The 22982-nt window shown below is 38.3% G+C and overlaps 1 protein-coding gene across 3 annotated transcripts in view; it reads left to right on the top strand.

The window, feature by feature from the left end:
• The window catches only part of TBCK (TBC1 domain containing kinase), a 107590-nt gene extending 90062 nt beyond the window's left edge, over window positions 1-17528 (top strand). For all 3 annotated transcript variants that reach the window (XM_009816855.2, XM_009816854.2, XM_009816853.2), the window contains 3 exons: window positions 23-198; window positions 5444-5603; window positions 17060-17528. In XM_009816855.2, the coding sequence (XP_009815157.2) occupies window positions 23-198; window positions 5444-5603; window positions 17060-17170 (447 nt within the window). In that variant the 3' untranslated portion in view covers window positions 17171-17528. The remainder of the gene's footprint in view (window positions 1-22; window positions 199-5443; window positions 5604-17059) is intronic.
• Window positions 17529-22982: the final 5454 nt, after the last annotated feature.

Genomic DNA, 22982 nt, shown 5'->3' with positions numbered 1-22982 from the left:
TATTAATTTTCTTCTTTTCAAGTCTAGGGATTCCATCAAGTTGGATGACCTGAAGGCAGAGGTGTCACCACGAATTTCAGCGGAAGATCTGATTGATTTGTGTGAGTTGACAGGACCTAGTCATTCCAAAACACCTGTAAAGAAAACAAAGTCTAGCAAGCCAAAGCTGCTGGTGGTGGACATTCGTAATGGCGAAGAGTATCCTTCAAATCTGAGTGCCAGCCTTGCCAAATCATGCTTGTCTTCATTGTCTGCAGGCAGTGAGATGTTAGAATGGTAAATAATGGAAAGGGATGTGGTAGAGGTACAGTGGAAGGACTGAAGGCAGATCTTTCTGTCATGGAGAGGCCTGGTTTGCAGAGAAGAGGACCAATGTATTTTTGCCTTCCCATTTTAAGCTGTGAGTAGTGAAACCACTTTGCACCAGTAGCACGAGTGCTTTAATGCTACTTTGTTTTATGACATGTGTTGTCAGCAGACCTTCCCCCTTTAATATGACCAATATTTTGGAAGGGTGTGAGGCTTTCCGATTAAGTGGAAGGGAGATTAAGAAGAGTTGATAGCTCATGAGCTTTGCCAATCCCTCAGTGGAAAATCAGTTCCTATTGAGTGCTTTCTTGCTACTGTCGGGTAATGAAGCCATATGGTTGCCCTAACTTATGTCCTCTAGTTAGCTTATAATCAGAAAAGTCTTAAAGGTATCTTGAAACTATATTTTTATCAGGGTTGCCACCCTGTCTATACCTTACTCGTTTGTTCTTTTTCAAATACATAGTTCTTTGCACGTGGAGTATTTTGTTTATGGTTTTTCTGAAGTAGTGTAGTTACGGGGCTGGGTTTGTTTGGGTTTTGGAAGGGGGAGTCCTTCTGTCGTGGTTTAAGCCCAGCTGGCAACTAAGCACCACACAGCCGCTCACTCACTCCCCCCAGGTGGGGTGGGGGAGAGAACCAGAAGAGTAAAAGTGAGAAAACTCGTGAGCTGAGATAAAAACAGTTTAATAGGTAGAGCAAAAGAACACTGCGCGGAGAAGCAAAGCGAAAGAAGGAATTAATTCACCACTTCCCGTCGGCAGGCAGGTGTTCAGCTATCTGCAGGGAAGCAGGGCTCTATCACGCGTAGCGGTTGCTCGGGAAGACAAACGCCATTACTCCGAATGTCCCCACCTTCCTTCTTCCTCCCCCAGCTTTATATACTGAGCATGATGTCATATGGTATGGAATATCCCTTTGGTCAGTTGGGGTCAGCTGTCCCGGCTGTGTTCCCTCCCAACTTCCCGTGCACCCCCAGCCCACTCACTGGCGGGGTGGGGTGAGGAGCAGAAAAGGCCTTGGTGCTGTGTGAGCCCTGCTCAGCAGTAACTAAAACATTCCTGCTTTATCAACATTGTTTCCAGCCCAAATCCAAAACACAGCCCCATACAATCCAAAACACAGCCCCATACTAGCTGCTATGAAGAAAGTTAACCCCATCCCAGCCAAAACCAGCACACCCTCTTAAACATGTGCTTTGCCAGGAACGCACAACTTCATCAACATCCATCTAAAAGTGGAATAATTACAAGATTTTATTAGAGGTAACTCTTAACGGTATACCGAGTATTTGGGAATATACTTGTTACTGGTTTGTATAATTTTTTTAAGTATTGCTCCTTTTATAATAGCAAAGGTGATGTAGATAGTTGGTTTTGCACTAGATGTACTCTTAGCTTGTTGTGTCAGAAGCTATAATTCTTAATGGGCAAACAATACTCAATAGAAAAATAACAAAAGAATCATGAGTTTTAGTCAACCTTTTACTTTGAGAAAGGAGGATCATTCCTTTTTTGTATGTCTGGCTTGTTCTTAAAGATCTCCAACGACAGAGATTCAACAGGCTCCCAATATCTTTACCATGAGAAAAGATCTTCCCGTGTCTAACAAATGCTACTAACATTCTGCGTGCATATTAGAAAAGTGTAAATTCTAGGCAATGAAGTGAATGGGGGGTCAATGCCAATTGGGCTAAAATATGAAGTAAAAAATAAATAAATAATGTTCCAACTTTTCATCTAGTTTGTTAAAATACCACTTTAAAGAATTGTGTATGCAGAAATCACTGCCACTAACATTTTTCTCTATTAAATATTTAGCAATATTTATGACAAAATATGGTGAAGTAGAAAAATATTTGGACTATGTAGAGGTAAATTTATTATTTACATAGTAAACAGAATAGTATAATTGGACTATTCTAAATTAAAACTGTTATTTTCAAGGAATTACAATTTTATTGTATGCCAAACTTGAACCTGTAATATGATCTGCTGTGTAGATAAAACAGAACGGTCAAAGGAACACAAAAAAGTAATTTTACTTTTGCTTGCATGTATTAATTTCATGCCATCAGTTAAGGATTCCAATTAAGTAGAGATTCACATGTCTGAGTAGTTTGACTCTTTCTTTTCTAGACTTCTTTACTCCTAGAATCTAGATTGTTGAAAATGTGGTCCTCTTTATTCAGAAAACAGTAAAAATGCAGACTGTTTTCTGAGAGATAATTTCTTCATCAAGAGGTAATACTTTTTAGACTCCAGTTTAAAAGAGAAGTCCCTGGAATTAAAAACTATAAAAGCTTTGATACTACCGTGTTAAATAATGTTTCTCTTTCTACATGCATCATTCTGTTATTTATTATTTAAGATACTCCCTAGAAATCATCAAGGAGAATGCAGAAGGAGAGCAAGTAATGTAAAATGCCTAGACTACAGTGATTGCACTGAAAGGCTGTCATCTGTGTACAGTAATGGGTTTATTTATATTATAATCAGGATCAAAGGCAAGGTGTTTGCTTAAATGTTTCTGTAGCTTTCCTAATAGTTTGATAATAGGTTCTACTCTACTGTTGTACTAATCCTGTTCTACTCTAGCAGAGTGGATTCAAAGTTCAATTATTTTAAAATTACTTGACTGCTCTGAAGTGGTTTTATGAGGCTGTCTTTCATATTACAAACTTTTAATCAGACTTCCCATTTATGTTTCTTGAATGAGGAGGCATGCTGGAGAGAGAAAATCTCCATAGCTTGAACAGTGCACTGTAATCCCTGCTGCTGCTGTTTTGGTCTGGCTAGAATGTATGGTAGACTGAAATGTCCTGCCCTTTAAATAATGGGTGGACTTAAATCCTAATACCCATCCGGTATTAGGACGTAGGGAATATCACTTTTAAAAAGGCAGCCTGGTAGGTAGTAAAATTACCCCTTGAGTGAGTTGATTTGTATGTCAGTTGTAGAAGAAAACTTATGGTGTATAGAAAGGTATTAAACTGTCAACAGTTCTGAATATACATGGGAAACCATAGGAATACTGTGTTCAGTGTCCTGTTCGTTCTCGCAATAAGGAAACAGTCGTTGTCACAAAATTTCAACACACTGTACGATAGGATCAGGCAGTCTGTATGTTACTGTGGCGCGCGTTTTAAAATGTGACAGACCACTGTGAGGTGTTTCCAAAATATGATCATTTCTTATGTTTTGTTGTTAGTCTTCCTCATCGTCTATGCCTGTCATGCTAAACTTCACTCTCGCTTTGTTTTCAGTGCGATTTGAAAAAAGCATGAGAGGACTTTCAACTGGTATCAAACATGCTTCATATTTCATACTTAGGATGCACTTGAAAGCTAAGGCATTGTTTTGTAATGAAGCTCATGTTGCAAGGCCAAGAGCTACTAGCCCTCTTTCCCAGCAGACAGCTTTGTGACAGAAGGCTTTCTGATGGAAAGGTAATATACTCAAAGCAGTGTCTCTGTTGGCCAGCAATTCGGCTAAGGCTCATTTCATTAAGCATGTTAGCAGAAATACTGGCAGCTTTCCATTCCTGTTACGAACGTTATAGCTGCGTACTTACGGCCTCTGTTGTAGCACAAAATCTTGGCCTTTCTGTTAATTGTCTTCGTACTGGAATGCTCAAGATGGTCACTTAAGATTAGAGAGAATGTGAATGATAGCAAATACAGTTTGTATCTGTCTAGTTTGGTACTAATGTTGATACCAAACGTATTTCTTTTTTTAAAAAATTAGGTCAAGTTTCTCTGAGCAGTTAAACATACTCAGTGGCATAAGTGTGAGCAACTAAATCTGTCCAAAGCCATTTTCTGTCTAAATGAAGATCGTTTCAGAACTTTTACTCTGGTTAGTAGCAATGAGAGTGATGTGGTTACAAATGGGGTTGGGGAGAGCAGGTTGGCACAGATTAGTGAGGGAGGGGTGTCGTAATTTTCCCCTTCAAAATAGAAATAAACTGACAACATTAATGAATGGTACGTGATCGTCTTTTGTTCTTTCAAATGCTTTTACGTAGCCATGTTTTTCCCACACTATAACAATGATGATCATAAAGCTAAAACTTACATAAATCGTGAGAAATGAATGCTAATATTAACCAAAGTCAGTTAAATCTTACCTCCAGTTAAGGCAGCTCCTTTCTTAAAAAGGATTCTGGGATTTAATTATAAATTAAACTAGCTTTCTGCAAGTACAGTAATAAAGAGTGACTAATCTGGATATTTGACATTGTGTATATTTTTGCAGAACTTCTCTGTTTCCCATCTCTTCAAAGCTGTTCTTGTTTACTGTTGGGGAAGGGGAGTGTTCCAGGCATGTGTGTACAGTCTATAAAAGTAATTCAGAGGTTTGTCAAGGTTATGGACCATTTTCAAATTCATAAAAAAGCTAGGTAGTAGTTTTCCAACTTAATTTTTATTGAAGAGACTTTCACATTCAATATTTGTTCATAAAATCTCATTGAATGATCATCCTTTGAAAGTGAAGCGCAACTAACTATATCTCAGAGTTGCTGGCACTCGTACGTTCTTTGCTTTTCAATACCCAATACACATTCACTGTTGGTGGGACTGCAGATAATACACGTGATGCTCGTTGTCTCGGAATCTGAGTGCATGTACATTAGGATTTCAGTTTGGATCAAAATTGTAGGGGGCTTGTGGGGGTTGGCAGGAAGTTTAAGGAAATTTTCCAATAATCCCTAATAAGTTTTGGTTCTCATTGTCAGTACTTCATTCCTTTTGCATAAAACTCCTCTGGAAGAGGTGCTTCAGCTGCTTATTGGTATTTGGCTCCTGTTATCAGACTAGAGCTGATATGAAGTAAAATCCATGAAAATATGTATACTGCGTATGTTAGTTCTTTAGCACCAAGTGTTTCATTTAGCAGATCAGTTTTGGTAGTGCTGTGTTATATCCGTTATGAAACAAGCAACTCTTCTCTCGTTTTTTTCTGTGTAGTGTCAAAAGTTGTTTTCTTCATATGAGTAAATAGTAAATGAGGTTTGTCAAAATATACTAGCACAAAAGACCAACGCTGTTGTATCATGAGCGGGTTCATCCTACAGCTCTGTGTGTACCACAGATTTCTCTGCCTTTCAGATGTCCTTAACTGATCTTCCTAAGCTTTAACCGGGGTCACATTTCTGGCAGCATCAATGTCCCATTTGCATCAGCATTTACTGCAGAGGGGGATCTCATCCAGTGCCCATCAACTGCCACACTCCAGAGCTTTAAAGGAAGAGTTGTGGTGATTGTAGGAAATGCAGTGAAGAGCACAGCTGCTGTAAGTATATTGCTATAATATATTTATCTATACTTAGAAATACATCAATGGCATGAATACAGACACTAGTAAATAAATGCTGGGTAATTCAGATTAGTAACTTGGTGTATGATGACAGGATTGGGGTGGTTTTGTTGTTGTTGTTGTTCATTTCTGCTTGTAGACAAAGACATACTTCAAGTGATCAACACCTAAGAAAGTTGATGTTTTGAAATGAAATTATTTAATGTTACCTTTTTCAGCTTTAAAATCTTTATTTTTGGCATGTTATAGAAGTGACATCAGCACTTCTAATGTGCATCAGTAAGACCTAGTTTTCAAAACTGACTTTCATTTACTTTCTGTGGTGTTAGCAAGCACACACAAGGTAAGTAGGGTGGGGACAGGTATGTTATAAAGTCCAAAGAAAATGAGATATAATTCATATTCCTACTAATAAAAAAACAGTGTATTGATTAGTTCTATAGAATCATTTAGCTCATGCAGTTGTGCTCAGTGAAGAGGAGAATGGTTCCTACTGGTACCTTTTGTATGATACTTTTATTGTCAGTGCCTTTAACTAGACAGGGAGAATATTCAGACTTGCTCATTCCTTTTTATAACTAAATATTTGGTGGTGTTGTGAACCAGCAGAATAACATACAGAAGTATTTCTTTTGCCATTCTTCTCTCAGGTCAAGGAAAGTTATCTTTTTTTTTCCTTTTTTTCTTTTTTTTTTCCAAAAAGACGTGCTCTTAAGTATGGTATACCTTTAGTTCACCACAGTTTCTTAAGCCTATTTACTCAAAGGGCATGAACTGTAACCCTGATATGACAAGGAGAGCTGTGGACCTTTAAAAGGTCTTCATGTGATGGACAGCAGAAGCATTGGTACGACACATGTTGGAGTTTTTCATACATATGGGGTGTTGTAAGTAGTGCAAGAAATCCCTTTCATTAACCTGCATTTCGTCATTTAGAAAATTAACTTGTGATATGTATCCTGTCTCTTAAACAGTAACCAAGATGGCATAAAAGAGACCGTAGAGCATATCTCAAATAGTTTCAGTCAGTGAGTATCTAGGTTTGTGCATGAGATCTGGGTAAGTCTATGATAAATATTTCAATATGAAATCAATCAACTTGAATAACCACAATAGCTCACTAAATGCTGAATGCATAAATCCCCCCCTCAAAGGAACAAATGCGAAATGCATAAAATGCTAAGAGCCAAATGGAGATGATTTAAATAATGCTTTACACGTTTGATGGTGGGTTATGCAGCTGCTTTCAACAATTATATTTTAAATCATTAAAAATCCTAATTTATCTCAGTAAGAGCCTAACCATTCACTAACCTCCTGAGGAACAGGAACAGGAAAAAGAAAGTGCTTTGGTATTCGCTAATGAGTTTCTTTATGGGAAATATCCCACATACTACCAAGTCATTTTTGGGGAGTTGTTTTCCAGGACCACTCAGAAATGTTTTCTCTGAAATAAAGGAACACTAAGTATTCTGTCTAAAACAGAACGAGGAAACAACCTGAAACAAGTGTCTGAAGGAAAGAAAGGACAGAGGCTTTACAGTGCTGGTTGTGGGTTACACCATAGCTAAGAAGATAACATTTTCTCGTGTAATATAGTGACACTTATGCAAACTTAAATTTTTTTTAAATGTTTCATTAAATGAAAATTAAATGTTTCCTTTGCAGCGCAGCTAAAGAAATCTTACAGTATGCTTAGTAAGTGCAAGTACTTCAGTCACATGAGAGGGTGCTGCTTATCCTCTAAACCCAGACTTTCTGCAACTGAGACAATGTTGACCCAGTTTACCTGGAATTATCAATATTATAGCTTTCCATAAAAAAGAAGTGTTGCTTTGCCTCTTGATTTGCTTTTGGAGTTCTTGAAAGTGTAACTAAAGAGCGTAGAGTTTTAAATAGCAACAAAATACTGGATTGACCAGTTGGACCGCAAATTAATTAAATACTGGAGCCTAAATACTGGTAGGGACTCACCACCTCTATCACACCCTTAAAGTACATATAAAACCAGCCTCAATTTGACTGTGTTGATAAAACTTAAAACTCCTTTCTTTTGTGGATTATTTTTTTAAGGCCAGTTTCAGTTTTACTCTGTGTGGCTGCATAGAACTGTCTCCCACTATTCATGAACTTAACCAATCCAAAACTATGTAGCTTGAGGCTTGATGAGAACAATAGCTATTACTTTTTAAATTTTACTAGGTAATCCAATCATATGAAAAAATGTAAAAGGGAATGCATGGAAACAAAAACAATTTTGTCCAAAGAAATGTTAGATGATGTTCAGCTTAAAATGTTTTTTTTTTTAGAGAGTTATGTGTTTCCAGTTGAAAAGGGAAGAGCCACAAATTGTACCCTCCACCATAAAGGAGAGTTTTTTTCCAAAGTGTTCACTGATATTTACTCCATTAAAAACATGGAGATTGGCACTGTTAGAAGTTTGGTTTAAATTTATGCAGGACTGAGAGAGGTGGGGCTCAGTGTGAAAAAACGCTGATTGTTTATGGGGCTATCTGTAATTAGAAAGTTGAATCTTTCAAATGTGTTTCATATTAGTAGCCTACTAGGCATCATGTAAATAAATTAAAAATTAAAAAAAACGAAGTTGAGTGTACTGTACAGGCATGGAGAAACAGAAAAGAAGCATGAAAAGGGGAAAAAGGCCTTTTCTATCTTTTGTATTTGATTTGGTGCCAGATGATAAAACATTTACATTGGAAAGAAAATGCTGTCTAGAACTTGATAGGCGAGAGGGAAAACTGAAAACTTCACCACAGCACTGTTCCAGCAGTGCCGCGGATTTCAGTGTAGCTCTGGCTCTAGCTGAACGCTTCCTTAGGACAGAATTAAAACAGGGTAATCCTGCTAGTTAAGCCATGTAATTTACTCACCCTAAAAGTTAAATGAATAGATTGGCTGATGTACAAGAGCCTTACTGAATGTGCCATTAGCCGCATAAAGGTATTGTAAAGAGGAGCTTGCACTGGGCATCATGTGGTGGTGCTTGGCACGAAGTTCTCTGCAGAATACTCCTTCCTTTAGGCTGGTTCTTACTTTGTGCCAGCTTTTCTTCTCCTAGGGGATTCTGGGCACTTGTTAACAGAGCAGATACTCATTTGTCTCTGAAAACAGCAGGAAACCTCTACATAAAAGGCATTATGCTGGAGTTAATCAACCAGACTCTGTCTTGATTTTCAACTTTTAAATATGTTAAGTGGCAGCATCTCTTAAGTGAATTAAATTCCCCTTTCCCACATCCATTGATAGATAGGTACCTTGTAAATTCCAGTATGGGCAAGGGATCATTACAGTTGGGAGTGTAATAGTTAAACAGGCAACAAGTGCTCAACTGTAGCTTCTTTTTTTGTGCATGGCAAATAGCATGTCTCCTGATTTTTATTGCTTTCAAAGTCTGAGATACAGCAAGTGCAAAGGTGGATCACAGTTATGCATATGTAGGATGGGGATTGGTTTGGGTCTTTTTTTGGAAGGGTGATGTTACATCTTCATCTCCCCTCCTTCAGTCAACTTTGAGGTGCTAAGCCATTGTCTGTTTCCGTTGCCAACTTTTTGTCTGTATTACCGCAATGTCGACTGAAACTAGAACAGGAGAAATACCTTACCTGATATTAAATCGTGCTCCAGCAACTCAATTTTGACAGTGACATGCTTCTACTTGTGTGATGTGGTTCGTGTTTAATATATAAGTGTTTCCCCAGTGGTTTAATATATGTATCTTATTGACAGTTAAATGCTATAACAAAATAAAGTATACAGGACACTTTAATCTGTCTAATAATTAGCAACTCATTTATTTCTTTCCTTGGAAAAAGATCGTTAGATAAGCTGTAAGTCAAAGCTTAAAAACCATCTGTCTTTATAGCAGGGAAATATTCTAAATTGTAACTTCTGATTGTTACATCGGTTATTTTTTGTCTAGATAAGTTATGCTGCTATAAATAAGTTGTCTAGATAATTTCTACAAGTTACTGAAGCAAAGTAGTCATTCTTATTGCATCACAGTAGCTAATAGATAAAATATATGAATTATCTCCAAAGCAAAGACAAGCAGTACCGATTTTCCATGAGATCTTTCTGACCCTTTTCAAGGCAAGAAGGAGAAGGTCAAGTTCAAGATTCTTTTTGTATAACATACTCCCAGCCTGAAAAAAAAATATTTTTTCCTATGTGAAAGTAACATTTTCTCTCTCTCAGCACACTATGAAAAATGCATTTCTTCTTTTATGAAGACTGAGGCACATAGGTTAAAGTGTCCAGTTACCACTGAATTGGTGTGATTTTTGTTGTCATCTTCCTCAGGCCTTTTAAAAAGGCCTTGCCAGAGAAGCAAGTCCCTGCATGCTGAAGCTGGTTTCTTGTTAAAAACCTGTCTTAAAAACACAAATGGATACTCATGAAACTTCATAGGGTGATCTGATGATTAGGTGTTGCATAGAATACTAAAGGGCAGGTGCATTCATGCTTCTAAAGACAGATAGATTTAGTTAGAAGGGCCTAATGAAACTTCTGGAGTGAAAGTAAATAGAAATTAGGCAATAAACTTCTGGAGATGTTTCCACTATACATCTTTTAGATTCTACATTTCCTTGTAAATATTATCTGCAGAAGTGTGATTGAACCAGTGGAATGAAAACTGAAGATATTTTCTCTTTGCAGGGGTGAAGGGGCTCCTTATGATTCCCAGAATGGCTCCTTTTCACGCTTGTTTTGTTAAGGCATCACCCTCCCTTCTGCATTCAGACTCGGAGCCTATTGGAATCATCAGGTGCCATTTTGTTGCCTTTAAAGAGGAAGAGGTTACGCTTGTATTTTGAAGAGACTGGAAGGCTTAGTTAATCAGCAGCAATCCTGCTCGTTGTAACATTACCCAAGACATGGTTAAGTCTTCATTATTTTATTCTGTAAAGTCTGTATTATTTTTATTATCGTAATGTGTATGCATGTTTTCCTTCATCGACAGAAAGTAGCCCAGCTGCTGTTGCTCTTCACGCTTGGGCTGCCAGCCAGGCGTTATGTTATGCTGTTGTAATTCTGCCCCTGTCAGAGGCTTTTGTTAGTTGGCACTGAATGCCTCAGGTACAGCAGAGATGACCTAAATATTCCGCCTTTCCAGCTAGGTATGAAAGAGGAAAAGGGCAAAATGAAAGGTAGAGGCTCAGGAGCAGAATTTGAGTGTTCCTTTTCCTTTTCTGAAGTAGGTGCCAAGGAAAGCAGGCTATTTCTAAAACTCCAAATAGGTTCTCTTTTTTAATCTTCACTGAGACCAACGGTTACAGTTACTGGAAATTCTGGTTGGTTGTTTGATGTAGACATTGTTCGGCCCATCTGTGTGCCTTACTACACAGAGGTCTGGGTGTTTCTGAGACGAGGAATTGTGGAGTCCTCAGCTTTGCCTATGAAAACGTATCTGACTTCTAAGAGATGCTGGCAAGCAAGATCTCAGCTCTTCTCAATCATCTGGGAGATCTGTAAGGACAGGAAAGATGGGAGATGGTGAACCTGAATCCTGGAGTGGTGCTGTCAGGCTCCGGAGTTTCCTTTAGGCATGTCAGTCTTGGCTGTAGTTACACTGTCTTTGTGGGGTGCATCTCTGAAAGAGCACCCTTGTCCTTGCATGAGCTTGCATGGATGAGGTTGTATTCATATCACTCAGGGCTACTGCATTACAACGTAGAATTACCACTTTCTGGGGCTCTTCTTCAGCTCTGAGGCAATGTTTCATATTTCCTGGTGTTCTGGTTCTGAGACGCTGAAATAGTGATAACTGAAACAGACATGGTAATGCACTAATAAATGTGTGTTACAGGTCCAGGAGACTTGTGTAAGGATATTGCCTGCTAGAATAATATCGGTGAATTTGGCAATGCCAGTATCCATACTGCTTGTCTGGGGCAATGTTGTTTTGCTTTTCTGTAAACTGTATTTGAATCAGCTTTTGAAGAGGACTGACTGACTGCTTCGGGAGGGAATGTGTCTATTGTGTGGGAGGTCCAAAGACTTTTGTCCTGCAGTTTAAGAAGAAACGGGAGAAAACTGGCAGTTTGGGTAGTGTCAGTAAAAAGTACTGCAAATCACAAAGAAAGGCTTTTCACTATCAAGTATTTCTTTGGACATTTTTCAACATCTAGGGCAATCTTTAGACTTGGAGGGGGGTAGAATCTTTCAGAAAGACTTCTGCTTTCTTTTGTATATTAAAGCCAACTGTTATGCATCTTTTTAAAAATACATATTTCTGTTCACTAACAACTTTTTTTTCATTTTCTGTTGAATCAAAAATAGAATACGTTTGCTCTCTGCATTTTAATTTTACAATCCGTTCAGCTGTATTGGGTGCACTGAATATATTTTGGCCAGTATAAATTACCTGTGTTACAACAGCTAAATCTCTGCAATTGAGTTTTCATTTTCAAGTGCTTGCTCTCAGCTGTTTTTTTTTTTTTATATATATGTATATATAATTTCTAAGTGGAAAGTTAAAAATGCAGGTGTTTAAAATGTATTGCTTGGAGAAATTTGATTGTTTACTCTTGCTTTCATTCTCAGTAAAATTTATTCTGAAACCAGCTATTAAATACCTGTTTGTGTAGGCTTATTTTCAAATCTTTGCATGCAAGTCCTTTAAGTTACTGCTGCTTTTTTGTACTGATGGAATGGAAAGTGCTTCTTTTTGGCCAGGTCTGCATGTAAAGAATTTTTCCTTGACCTTGTTAGAGTAGTAAGTTCTGCGCTTTTTTCCCTTTTTTTTTTTTTTTTTACATAGTATGTGTTCGCATAAAGGTGTGCTTCTTGGGTTTTGTACTTCCATTCAGTTTATGCTAATACTGTAACCATTAACTAGGCACTGTTTTGTTGATATGGGAGGCTTTAGGTGCCTATCTTTCCCTTGGTGTTAACTATGGTGTGCTTTCAGAGTGGTGAACTCCTGACTGAAATCATACAGCAAAACAGACTGCAGTCCCTGAGAGGTTTGTGTAGAATGTGTTTACAAATGAAAAGCTAGTAATAATCTTGTGGCAATAGATGAGTACTAGAAAATTTGGTTGATGTTTCTCCTCCAGCTTCTAATGTATCTCTTTTTTTTTCTAACTCTTTCAGAGTACGATATTAACGTTTGTACCCTGGTAACATTTGTCATAGCAGTCTTTTTTTGGTATTCTGGTAGAGTATGTTACTCCTCCTTCCCTCCCAACTTGCCCTTTAATTACAACCTGTCACAAGAATGTCTGTGAAAGTGAATAATGCGTACATAGCAACCCTGATGGCTAGCCTGAAGGGCGCTGGGAACGATGCTGCTCAAGCTGTTGTGTTATTAGACTCTTCCCTGTAGACAGTCTAAAAATGTGACGTGCCTGGTGTAATACTTGAAAGCTGTGATTTTACTGCTTGGAACACGGTAGTAGAAACATTTTGATAAATGCTCTAATGTGTAGATTATTAAGGTTCTTGATGGTACTTAAAGGAGCAGTCCTGTTATGCTGTTTGTATTGAGAGCAACACCAATACAGGATAAAATGTTTAATATTTGCCCGAATTTTGATAGGAATTTGCTGTGATCTTGTCTGTCTTTGAAAGTCTGTCTTCTTGTATCTGCATGAAAGAGTCTTAGCTGACTGCTTTCAAATGCAAATTACAATTTTCTGTCTCAGTTATTCACCAGGAAGGGTGTTTTATGTGGAATTGATTGATGCATTACTTAGAGGAACAGTGCTTCCAAAGTCTTCACCAAAGCCATTGCATAGTAGTCGTTAAACAAGTTGCTCACATACTCATCCTTTCATATGTAGTATTTGCTGTGAAAGTAGCAAGAGGAAGTTCCATTTAAACACTAGATGCAGCCAATAAAACCACAGTAACTGAACTTTCTTGGGAAGTACGTTTTGAGGAAAGGCCACCTGAGGCAGAAAGGAAAAAGCTTAAAGTCTTGTAGCATCCCTTTAATCCTCTACCTCAGATAAGCGTAACTCCGTTTCCCCCAAGTAGTGTTGTTGTCTAAATGAAAACAGAAGCATTACAGAGGACTGTGATCCATTGGTAGTATGAGGAAACAGATGTATCTCAGAAGTAATGTCAGCACAAGGACTTGATAAATTTGAGAAAGTATAATCACCTTATAAATGACAGAGGTTCATTTCTATTTAATATCAACCTGTATAACAGAAATTTAATTGTGCACTACTTTATCTCTCTTTAAAATGTAGGTGGTTTACAGGCTACTAAGGATGATGTAACCCATTTGGTTATCTCCTCACCATGTTATTGTCTGTCTTAAAAGCACCTCTGTAAATTAGGCTATTTAGTGGACTACAAATTATGTATTCAGGTGCCTGTTCTAGTTGACACTTTATGATAGCATTTATAAAGGAAATAGAGCCCATGTGTGAAGTCCGAGGTGGCAGTTTCTGCTGTAGAAAGTCTGTGACTTTAATTCAGAAGAGCACCTTGGGCTTTTTTTGACGCACAAAATTTTGCTCTTTTTGGATCACTGATTTTTTTTCAAATTTTTAGGAAACATTAATTTTTTTTTATCTTTCTAAATTTCTTGGATTTAAGTTACTGATATTTGAACATAAATGAAGGTCATGTTGGGGAGGAAGTCTATGTAGCTAGTCCTTCCTCTCATGCCCCTCCATCAGTGCACGTGCCAGAAATAACACTTTCACGTGTTTGAAAATACTAGCTTCATACAGTATATTTTGGCAGGGAAGGACACCAGGTGGTGTTGGAACATTTCAGAAACATGGTGAACAAGTTCCTGTTCTTATCTGTGACAGGCGGAATCCTCTGTCTGGGAGAGGAAGGCACAAACATATACTGAGGAACAGAACTGGAAAAAGCCAAAGCTTTAATTAGGAAGACTGCAAGGCTAGTAAGAGACTACTTCTAAATCTACTCTTTACCAAAAGTTGGTGTTTCTACTTTCAGTGACACAATGTGGGAAGGCAGAAGGTAAAGCTAGGAATGTCTTTAATCAGATCAAATCCTATTACCCTATGAGTTAAACCTTGACTCTTTTCTTCTTTGCAGTGTGGAGACAGGTGGATGTGCAAAGCTCTTGGAGGCTGATAGTCGGAGTTTGATGGCAGCTCTCAGCTTATGGCAATGTATATGCTTCTGGGCCACTGCCTTGTAGCTAATTCCCACAGTAGTTAGGTACCAATAGAGTACATTCCCTGCTCACTGGATTTTCCCTGGCTGGATGTTCAGATGCAATATTTTGAGCTGAGAAAGGCTGCAAATAGCCTTTCTCACTGAAGCTATGTAGACAACTGCAGACAGTTCTGTGACAACTTTAAAAAAAAAAAAAAAAAAAAAGGCAGTTCCTCGTCATGCTCTTGTGCTTTCTGCCTCTCATTAGGTAATATCCACAGATTCTGCAGTGCTTGCTTCGCAGAGACCCTGCAAGAAGTGAGAGATTCCTCATCGTAAGGTTATAAAGGAACCTCTTGTCATTTGCAGTGAAGAAAATCTATTTCCAGCCATACCTTGGTCACTAAAGCACTTCTAAAATACAGTGGGACACAGGCCTTAATGCTCAAACCCTCAATGCAAAGCATTTGTTTGCATATTTTCTTTTCAGATTACATGGAATGGTATATTTTGGCTAGGGCATCCAAAAACTTGGAGCAGAGTTTCCAGTTTATCATCGGAAGTGTCAAATTATCGGTAGACAGAGAGCGGAACCTCTCTGCTGACACATGGGACATTGCGCTCAGCAAATAACATACTGCTTCCTGTCAGTCTGAACACTTGTTGCTGTTTTTCATTTTTGCCAGCTATGAGCAGCATTGGTGTCCAAGACAGAGCACTATCCGTTAGTCACAGGTGGAGAGCACCGTGAGGTGACAGATATGTACATATGAAGTAGAGATGTCTGGTAGGAGTATTTCACTAGGAATATATACTATTTTTGTTGCTCATGGTATGCACAGCTGAGCGCTATTTTTGACAAAGAGAAATATCCTTGTCTCTGTTTTACTATATACCACATCTTTATGGACTATGATTATAGTGAGAGGTAGCTGGACTCTCCTCATGATATCTCTGTGCATATTACACCACCTCTGCATCAGACAGCCTCTCTACAAGCATGGCGTTTACTTTTCTCATGAAGACTGGCATCCACATATAGTCTAACTTTACTATGAGCTGTTTTGATTGTTTGATTGTGGGGATTTTTTCATTTGATCCTTTGAATCTTGTACTGACTGACCCAAACTAATGGGGGAACAGATGACTGAACTTTCTTTTGGTCCTCCTTAGGCAAGTACCTGAAACAAACGTAACAGTCAAAATGTCCTGACTGATCTACTGTGTCTTCTTACTCTGCCTCAACAAGTCCTCATGGGTTACAGATCACATACTAGTTGCTAACGCCCTGATTAAATCCATCCTGAAACATAGAGAAAGGAAAGCAGTAGCTATGTTTGACACATAAGTAGACAGAAATAAATTCCTTGCGTATATAAAATACCTTCAGTGTGACGCAAAAGTTCTGGCTATGGAAGGAGTTTAAAACTCTGCTACTATGAACTCTTACCTGTTAAAGAGATTATTTCAGGACTTGTACTTGATCAGGTAATCATGTAGTACATCTTGTACTGCCTTAGTATCTGTTACACTATCACAGGTAATTAGAATGTAAAAGTAAAAAGAAATCCCATGTACTATTGTTCCTTTGGTTTTGGATTTTGATATTTTGATACATAATTTTTGTTATTTTGATTTTTTACCATTATTATTATTTTGATATACAAAATATTGTTCCTTCATCAGTGTAGCAACTTTTCATGAAGTTGCTATATGGAAACTGGCAACTGCTGTGTTTGGTTTATGGAATTAATTAATTGAGGAGAGAGGCTTTCAAGGACGGGGGCAGGGGGAGGTGTATGTGCTTGCACTATGTAACCTGCCTATGGGCAGACTGGAGCGGGGGGGGAAGAGAACAGCTGCTAGACCCCAAATTCATATCTGACATCTGTGAAATCAAGTCACGTTGGACAAGTTTGACAGGTAAGCAAATGACTATACCATCAAACTGTGATGCTTTTATACGTGGGAACCTACAGAAAACAGCTGGGAGTTAGATTAATGCGAGAAAAATATCTGTTATTTCATGCTTTGAGAGGCGTTCCAGTGATTACTCTGAGATTAAATAATACTTACAATTAGGTAAAATCCTGCCTAAACAGAGATAAATAAAGTTCAGGGTTATCAGTGTGACACTTCCATGACCACCAAATTCATCCCAGCTGTTTCAACAGACAGGCCTGGGTTCCTGTGTTGGACTAGTTGGTGCGAAGAAAGAACTTCTAGGGTCCAATAATTTTTCCTTTTGTTTAACTTGCCTGCCTTAAAGTTATTTCGATTTAAGGACTATAATATGCAGTGTGCTAATGATATATTTGTTTCAGTTTGCAGCTCATCTAGTGAAAAACAAGTACCCAAGGGTCTGCATCCTAGATGGAGGAATCAACAAGATCAAGCCAACTGGTCTCCTCACTGTTCCTTCTCCACAAATTTAAGTGACTGTAAACATTCAGGACAATCTGAATAGGGAAGTCTTACTTACAACATGGATATCCTGAACCCAAAGGGCATTATGGCATCTTCACTATACAAGCTATCATGATGATCAGTGTCTTATCCTGCAGATCTAGAGCATGGGAGCTTTGCGTTTATTCTTTGATTTAGAGCTTCAGTTGGAACAGATGAAAACCGAGAAGCTTCAAGCTTTCCAAGAAACCTCTTTCAGCGTTGATGTAGTGCACAACTGGTTGAGCAAGTCTAAACACAAAAAGAGTAACTCAGCTGGCATTTGGTATCTTACAAATATCTCTGCAGAACAAAATAAACTGGCACTTGATGGCTCTAAGCTGCACTTCAATAGATTATTTTTCAAAAGTGTTTTACTTTGAATATTGAAAGTAACAAGCTGAAACTGTACCCTGTGTGTATCCTGTGAAAAAGTGTGTTCTCTAATATTTTAAAGAGTAATTGCTGTATCTTGTGATCTACTTTCTTTTTGAGAAAGCATTTTTTCATCTGGATTGGAAATAAAGATGTGTCCCAGATCGGAAGTCCCTGTAAGAGCTGGTGCTGAGTCAATCCAGGCTGTATCATATCCTGCAGAACTGGACAAGGCCTACTCCACTGCGGAGAATTTAACATGCTATTTCTGTAAACACAGCAAACGCAACAATTTCTGAAACAATTACATTTACCAGAAAGGTAGGCTTTTGACAATACTGTGTCTTATAACTATAGATCAGTTATTCAGCAAATAATAGTGCTTTTCAATTTTAGAAGCTCGTGCCTTAAAAAGAAACAACGCAATTGTAATTTTCATATGAAAACATTCTAGAGTAATCGCTCTTGTATGAATTCGAGGTGCAAAGTTCTCTTTGGTTCTCTACTCTTTCAGCTAGGGGTGTCAATTTTTTTTTAAGTCCTGTTTCTTAAACATGAACTTTAAAACAGACAGATCAAGACAGCAACCTGTTTCTAAACTAAACTGGATGCAAGTGCTGTAGATGAGTGAAAGCAGGCTTCCACAAAGGGCATAAGGTGACTGCGCACTAGAGATGTGGAAACTATTTTGCAATAAGAAGCCAAAAGTATTGAAAGCACCAACAGAAACAGGAATTGGCATCTCTCTGTTGCCAAGAAGCTAAAAATAAATTTGACTCAGACAAGTATCAACTTTCAGGAGATGTGGAGGAAAAAAAACAACCCACCACCCTAATTTCTTCCCCTCAAAATCCCAGGTTAGCTTTGCTAGCATGTCAGGTCCATTATTTTAAAAATACTGTGGGGGGGAAAAAAGGCTAGAAAAAGGAAAGAATCTGTCTTCAAAAATACTACTTGAAAATAGTACCTTTAATCCAGCAAAACCAGTTGTGATAATGTAAGACTGACAGTATGGCTCTGAAATTAAATGGGAATTTGGAAGAATTTATTTTACAAGACAAGAAACTTTTAGATTTCTCTTTCTACATTTTTAAAGTTTAGAAAACACTGGTGTACATGAGGCTTAATAATCACTGAAATGCAGGGCTTAAAATGTATTTTGTAAAATGAACAAAATGACACCAAAGATCTGTGCACCTGGTTACAGTCACATATTAGTGTGCATTGTGAATTTGACACCATGCTCTTTATCAGAGCATCGTCTGGGACACAGCAGTTTACATGATACAAGCTCACCTTTAGGGTAAGAAGGATTTGCTCTGGAAGATATGGTTCTCATACACCTTAGTTGAGGATTTTATATCATGAATAGTTTTTACTTTGGCAAACAGAATGTTGCAGCAGCTGACTTTATTTCATTTTTCTTCTGTCACAAGAGATTTCCAAAACTGAGACAGTTGTGAGAGGAGATAGGGGGTCAATGAGAAGGCTGTGAACAGTCTCTATAAATCACAGGCAAAATGATCACTTGTTCTGTGGGGTTTTTTAGTGTTGGTGGTGGGTTTTGTTGTTTTGGAAGGGTTTTTTTGAACTGAAACCATGGAAGATGAGACCTTCTGGAAGGTGCTGAAAGAGGAAGTCTTTGTTCTCACTTCTGCGATGAGCAGAAGATTTTATCCTGAACCTTCAGAAGCTAGTAGCTAGCACTATGTCCTGTCTCTAGGGAGGTTTAGTCTTGCCACAGCTGTGGTTTTGAGAACCCTATTGGAAAAGTATGATGGGTGAAAAGAATATGCGGGAAGAAAGGCACCTTTTAGCTCCCTTTATCCCAGCTGTGATTTTTCAAAAAAAAAAAAAAAAATCAAACTGTGGAATTACATATAGATATGGGCTTCCTTTGGTCTAGGTCAGCATAATACACTGAAGCTTTCAAGAAGTTTTTGACTTCAGCAATCCAAGATGCCTGGCAGAATGACTGAGTAAGGGATCAAAAATGAAATGTAGGGACAGATCATCAGGTTCCTCTGATAGCAGAGGGTTTCTACAACACTCTAAGAAGCCTCCTGACACTACAAAATCATCCAGCGTCATCCAAGCTTTGCCTGGCTGCATGGAGAATGAGAAAGACATAGTGTCAGAGAGATTCACTACGAAGAGGTACACATGGGGCCCTGGAGAACAGCAGTTTTAACCGTATTCAACAGTGAATTCGTTGACAGATAAAACTTCCTTGTAAATGCCTAACAGCAGCCAGAAAGCCACACAGAATATTGGTGATTGTAAGGAAGGAAATTAACAAAATGAGTTATGCCATCAGAGAATTAACCCATATGGTATATTTTGAACACAGCATAGATGCTTTATAATACAAAAAAAAGATACACGCGATTAGAATGGACACAACAGAGTCAGAATAAGATGATGTTAGTTATGTTGACTGAAACTCTTCAGTATGGAAAAAGAGGCAACCAAAATAGAACGTCCCACCTTTTGCCGGAAGTATATCCTTAAAATGTGGAATTTGTCACCAGAAGAGGCCAACAGCTTATAAAAATACTCATAAAGAAGGATTAGACAGCTTTGTGGAAGAGCTCTGTCTCTGACCATTAACCACAATGGTTGAGAAACAGTATTGAACTCAGGGCTTTCGTGATCTGTTCGATTAAGAGAGGCTGGAGAATACACCAGAGAAAGATTTCACCCTGTTTCTTGCACTCCCTTTTCAAGTATTTGCATTTCAGAAGTGGATATTGGGCTATACCCAATACAGCAGTTCAGGTGATACTATATATTTAATCCCAGCTTGATATTTCCTTCTCCTTTATACAGGTACTCGGAAAAGGACTGTAAGCACAAAGAATAGAATGCCTTTGAGAAAATACGATTTAATGTGTACCCGGCTACTTGTTCCTTTGGTAGGAAGAGTAGAAAGTATTCTCTATCTCCTACAGATATTTTCATTCTTAGATAAGCCAAGTTAACTTTTGAGTGAAAAATACCTAATATTTAACGGCTTCAACAAATCCTTTTTGAAAAATACAATTGTTTTTAGTATTTAAATGTTGAATACCTATAGATTTCAGCTATAATGCAGTTCAGTCTGCATTTTCAATTTAGCTGAGTAAGATTCAAAGCCTATGTATTCCATTTGTGTATGGATATGGTTTTGACAGAAAACTTAAAAGCTGCCATTAAGAAAAAGTTTACATTATAAAGTAATGTTTACATGTATATTTCAGGAGATGTTGTGAGAGAGGATGTGTGTACAAGTAGGAAGTGTCAAGAACTGCTAAACAGTATTGAATTTTTTTTCCGTGTAAACAGAACTACCTGGACAGTTCTGTGGCTAACTGCTGGTTATGGCTGCTAGTTGCTGATGTGCCTGCACCTACTACTTTAGTCAGGGGTTTTTAAACTGTGCCTATAAATACTATGCCTACTTGTTTTAATTTAGTTATGTAGGAGAAGAGCTCGCTCACAAAATTAGCTTCTGATCTCCTTTTCCATAGACAAAGAAAATTCTTGCATTTTGTGGTAATTTCTCATTAAAGAATTTTATCTAGTTTTTACAGCGTTTGCCCAGTTTAAGAGCATCAAAATGTATTTGCTCTGTTACCCCACCAATTTTGGCACTGCTGTGGTAGAGCAAGCAGTTGTCAGGTTTCATAGAGCTCTTGAAAGATTTCTGGAGGCCAGGTTTTCCGAACATGTACATTTCTAGCACCATGGTTTGTCCAGCTGTACCATGGTCATTCTCTGTTTTAGACTGCAACTGGATACTATAAAGATCTAGTAGGAGAAAAAAATTACTAATCTTCTAAGCTGATGTCTTCTACTGCTAGCAGAAAAATGGCACAACTAAGTATTTCCCACTGTTTGGTCTGGAAAAGGCAGCCTCTCCCAGTCTGTTTTTTCCTACCATTTTAAAAACATGCTGAATCTGCCCCAGCCACCTGTGCCTATAGCTTCCTGCCAGGACAGCCCGATTTCCCTGCAGGGTACCCGAGTGGGCATCTAAAGAGAGCAGAGCAAAGGAGTTAAACCCTCTTTCGGCAGTCTCAGACCTACTGATCATTGCTGTTGAACTATAGAGCGTCTTTCTTTAGACCAGACATAGTCCTTTGAGATTTTTATTATGCTTTGTGTCTAGGTTGGTTGTTTGTTGAGTTGTTTTTTACAAGTAGATATTTTTCCTATTTGACCCACTTTTTTGAGCAAAGACAGAGATTTGTTGTCCTTATCCTAGGAACCTCCCCTCCCAGACCCATCTCGCCTCCCTTTGTCATCCTGGTTTTTCTAAGTCTAGGTCCTCTGCAGCTATGGTACCTTGCTAGTTCACGATGGGAACAACTCACCTTGTGTAGCAGAAAGCAGGGAAGTTGTGATGTTTACTTCACTTTAGCTTTCATTAATCTTGTTCCCTTCAGGTACTTCTAGTTAGTTTTTGGGTTTTTTTTAATTTAGCATGAGTTTTCCCTTTAGGTTTATGTTCTCCCCACTGGTAGTCTAGGGTCTTTGGTAGACGGTCTTTCTGATATTTCTGAAGTAGAAACAGTAACCATAGCAGCTCGGCAGAGACAGGTGCATATTCTTATACCTAGCTGATTTATTTTTCTGATCTCCTGAATAATCTCTAGAAGTGTAGAGGGCTAAATAATTTGTCAGAGTGGGTAAAGGGTTAAATTTTAACACCATCCTTTCCTTGTTTCTTTTTCTAGGCTTTAATCTATCCTTAGGCTAACTTGACAAGACCACTACATTTCAGTTCGTTGCCATCCCTCTGTGCCTTTGTGTATATACATAATCTGCGTAGGTATAATACAGTAGTGCAATGTTATTTCTGTGACCTCTGGATATCAGTATCTAGACTTCCCTTGCTATTCTAGCCACCTAAGGAAGATGCTTATTGGAGTATCACTTAGCTGGACTTCGGAGCGGCATCACACACAACTCAACAAAACAAAAGCCCCGAAAATCACATGAGCTCTTCAACAGCTGCATCATACATAATAACTCATGTTGTTATTCAGAGGTACTGTGAGAGCCTGTTAGTTTTGTGGGCTGAGACATACATACTCGCTGTTCCTGTTTGCAGGGCGTGAATGTTGTCCAGAATATCCATTCTGGAGTTTTCATTTACATTTTCAGTTTGGGTAGCTTATTAAGCTTCTTCAGTTAAGATAAAAATTAGCTGTATCTTTATTTAGCTTTCATGGTGCTCAGATTGAGTTACTAGGAGGTCTGGGAATTGTGTGGGAATGAGTGTGGCCTTTTAATCTCCCATTTCCAGTTATCTTTTCTTTGCTGATGAGTCAGACTGGCCTCTCCCACTGTTATTTTAGAAACTTAACTACTGTCATCAGTCTTATCTTGCTATTTTTAATTCCTTCTCCTGGGCCCAACTTGCGAACATTGCTTGAAAGAATT

Source organism: Gavia stellata, chromosome 5 (assembly GCF_030936135.1).
Source record: "Gavia stellata isolate bGavSte3 chromosome 5, bGavSte3.hap2, whole genome shotgun sequence".
Classification (NCBI taxonomy): domain Eukaryota; kingdom Metazoa; phylum Chordata; class Aves; order Gaviiformes; family Gaviidae; genus Gavia; species Gavia stellata.
Note: the sequence above shows the minus strand (reverse complement) of the source record. Positions and strands in the feature narration are given on the sequence as shown.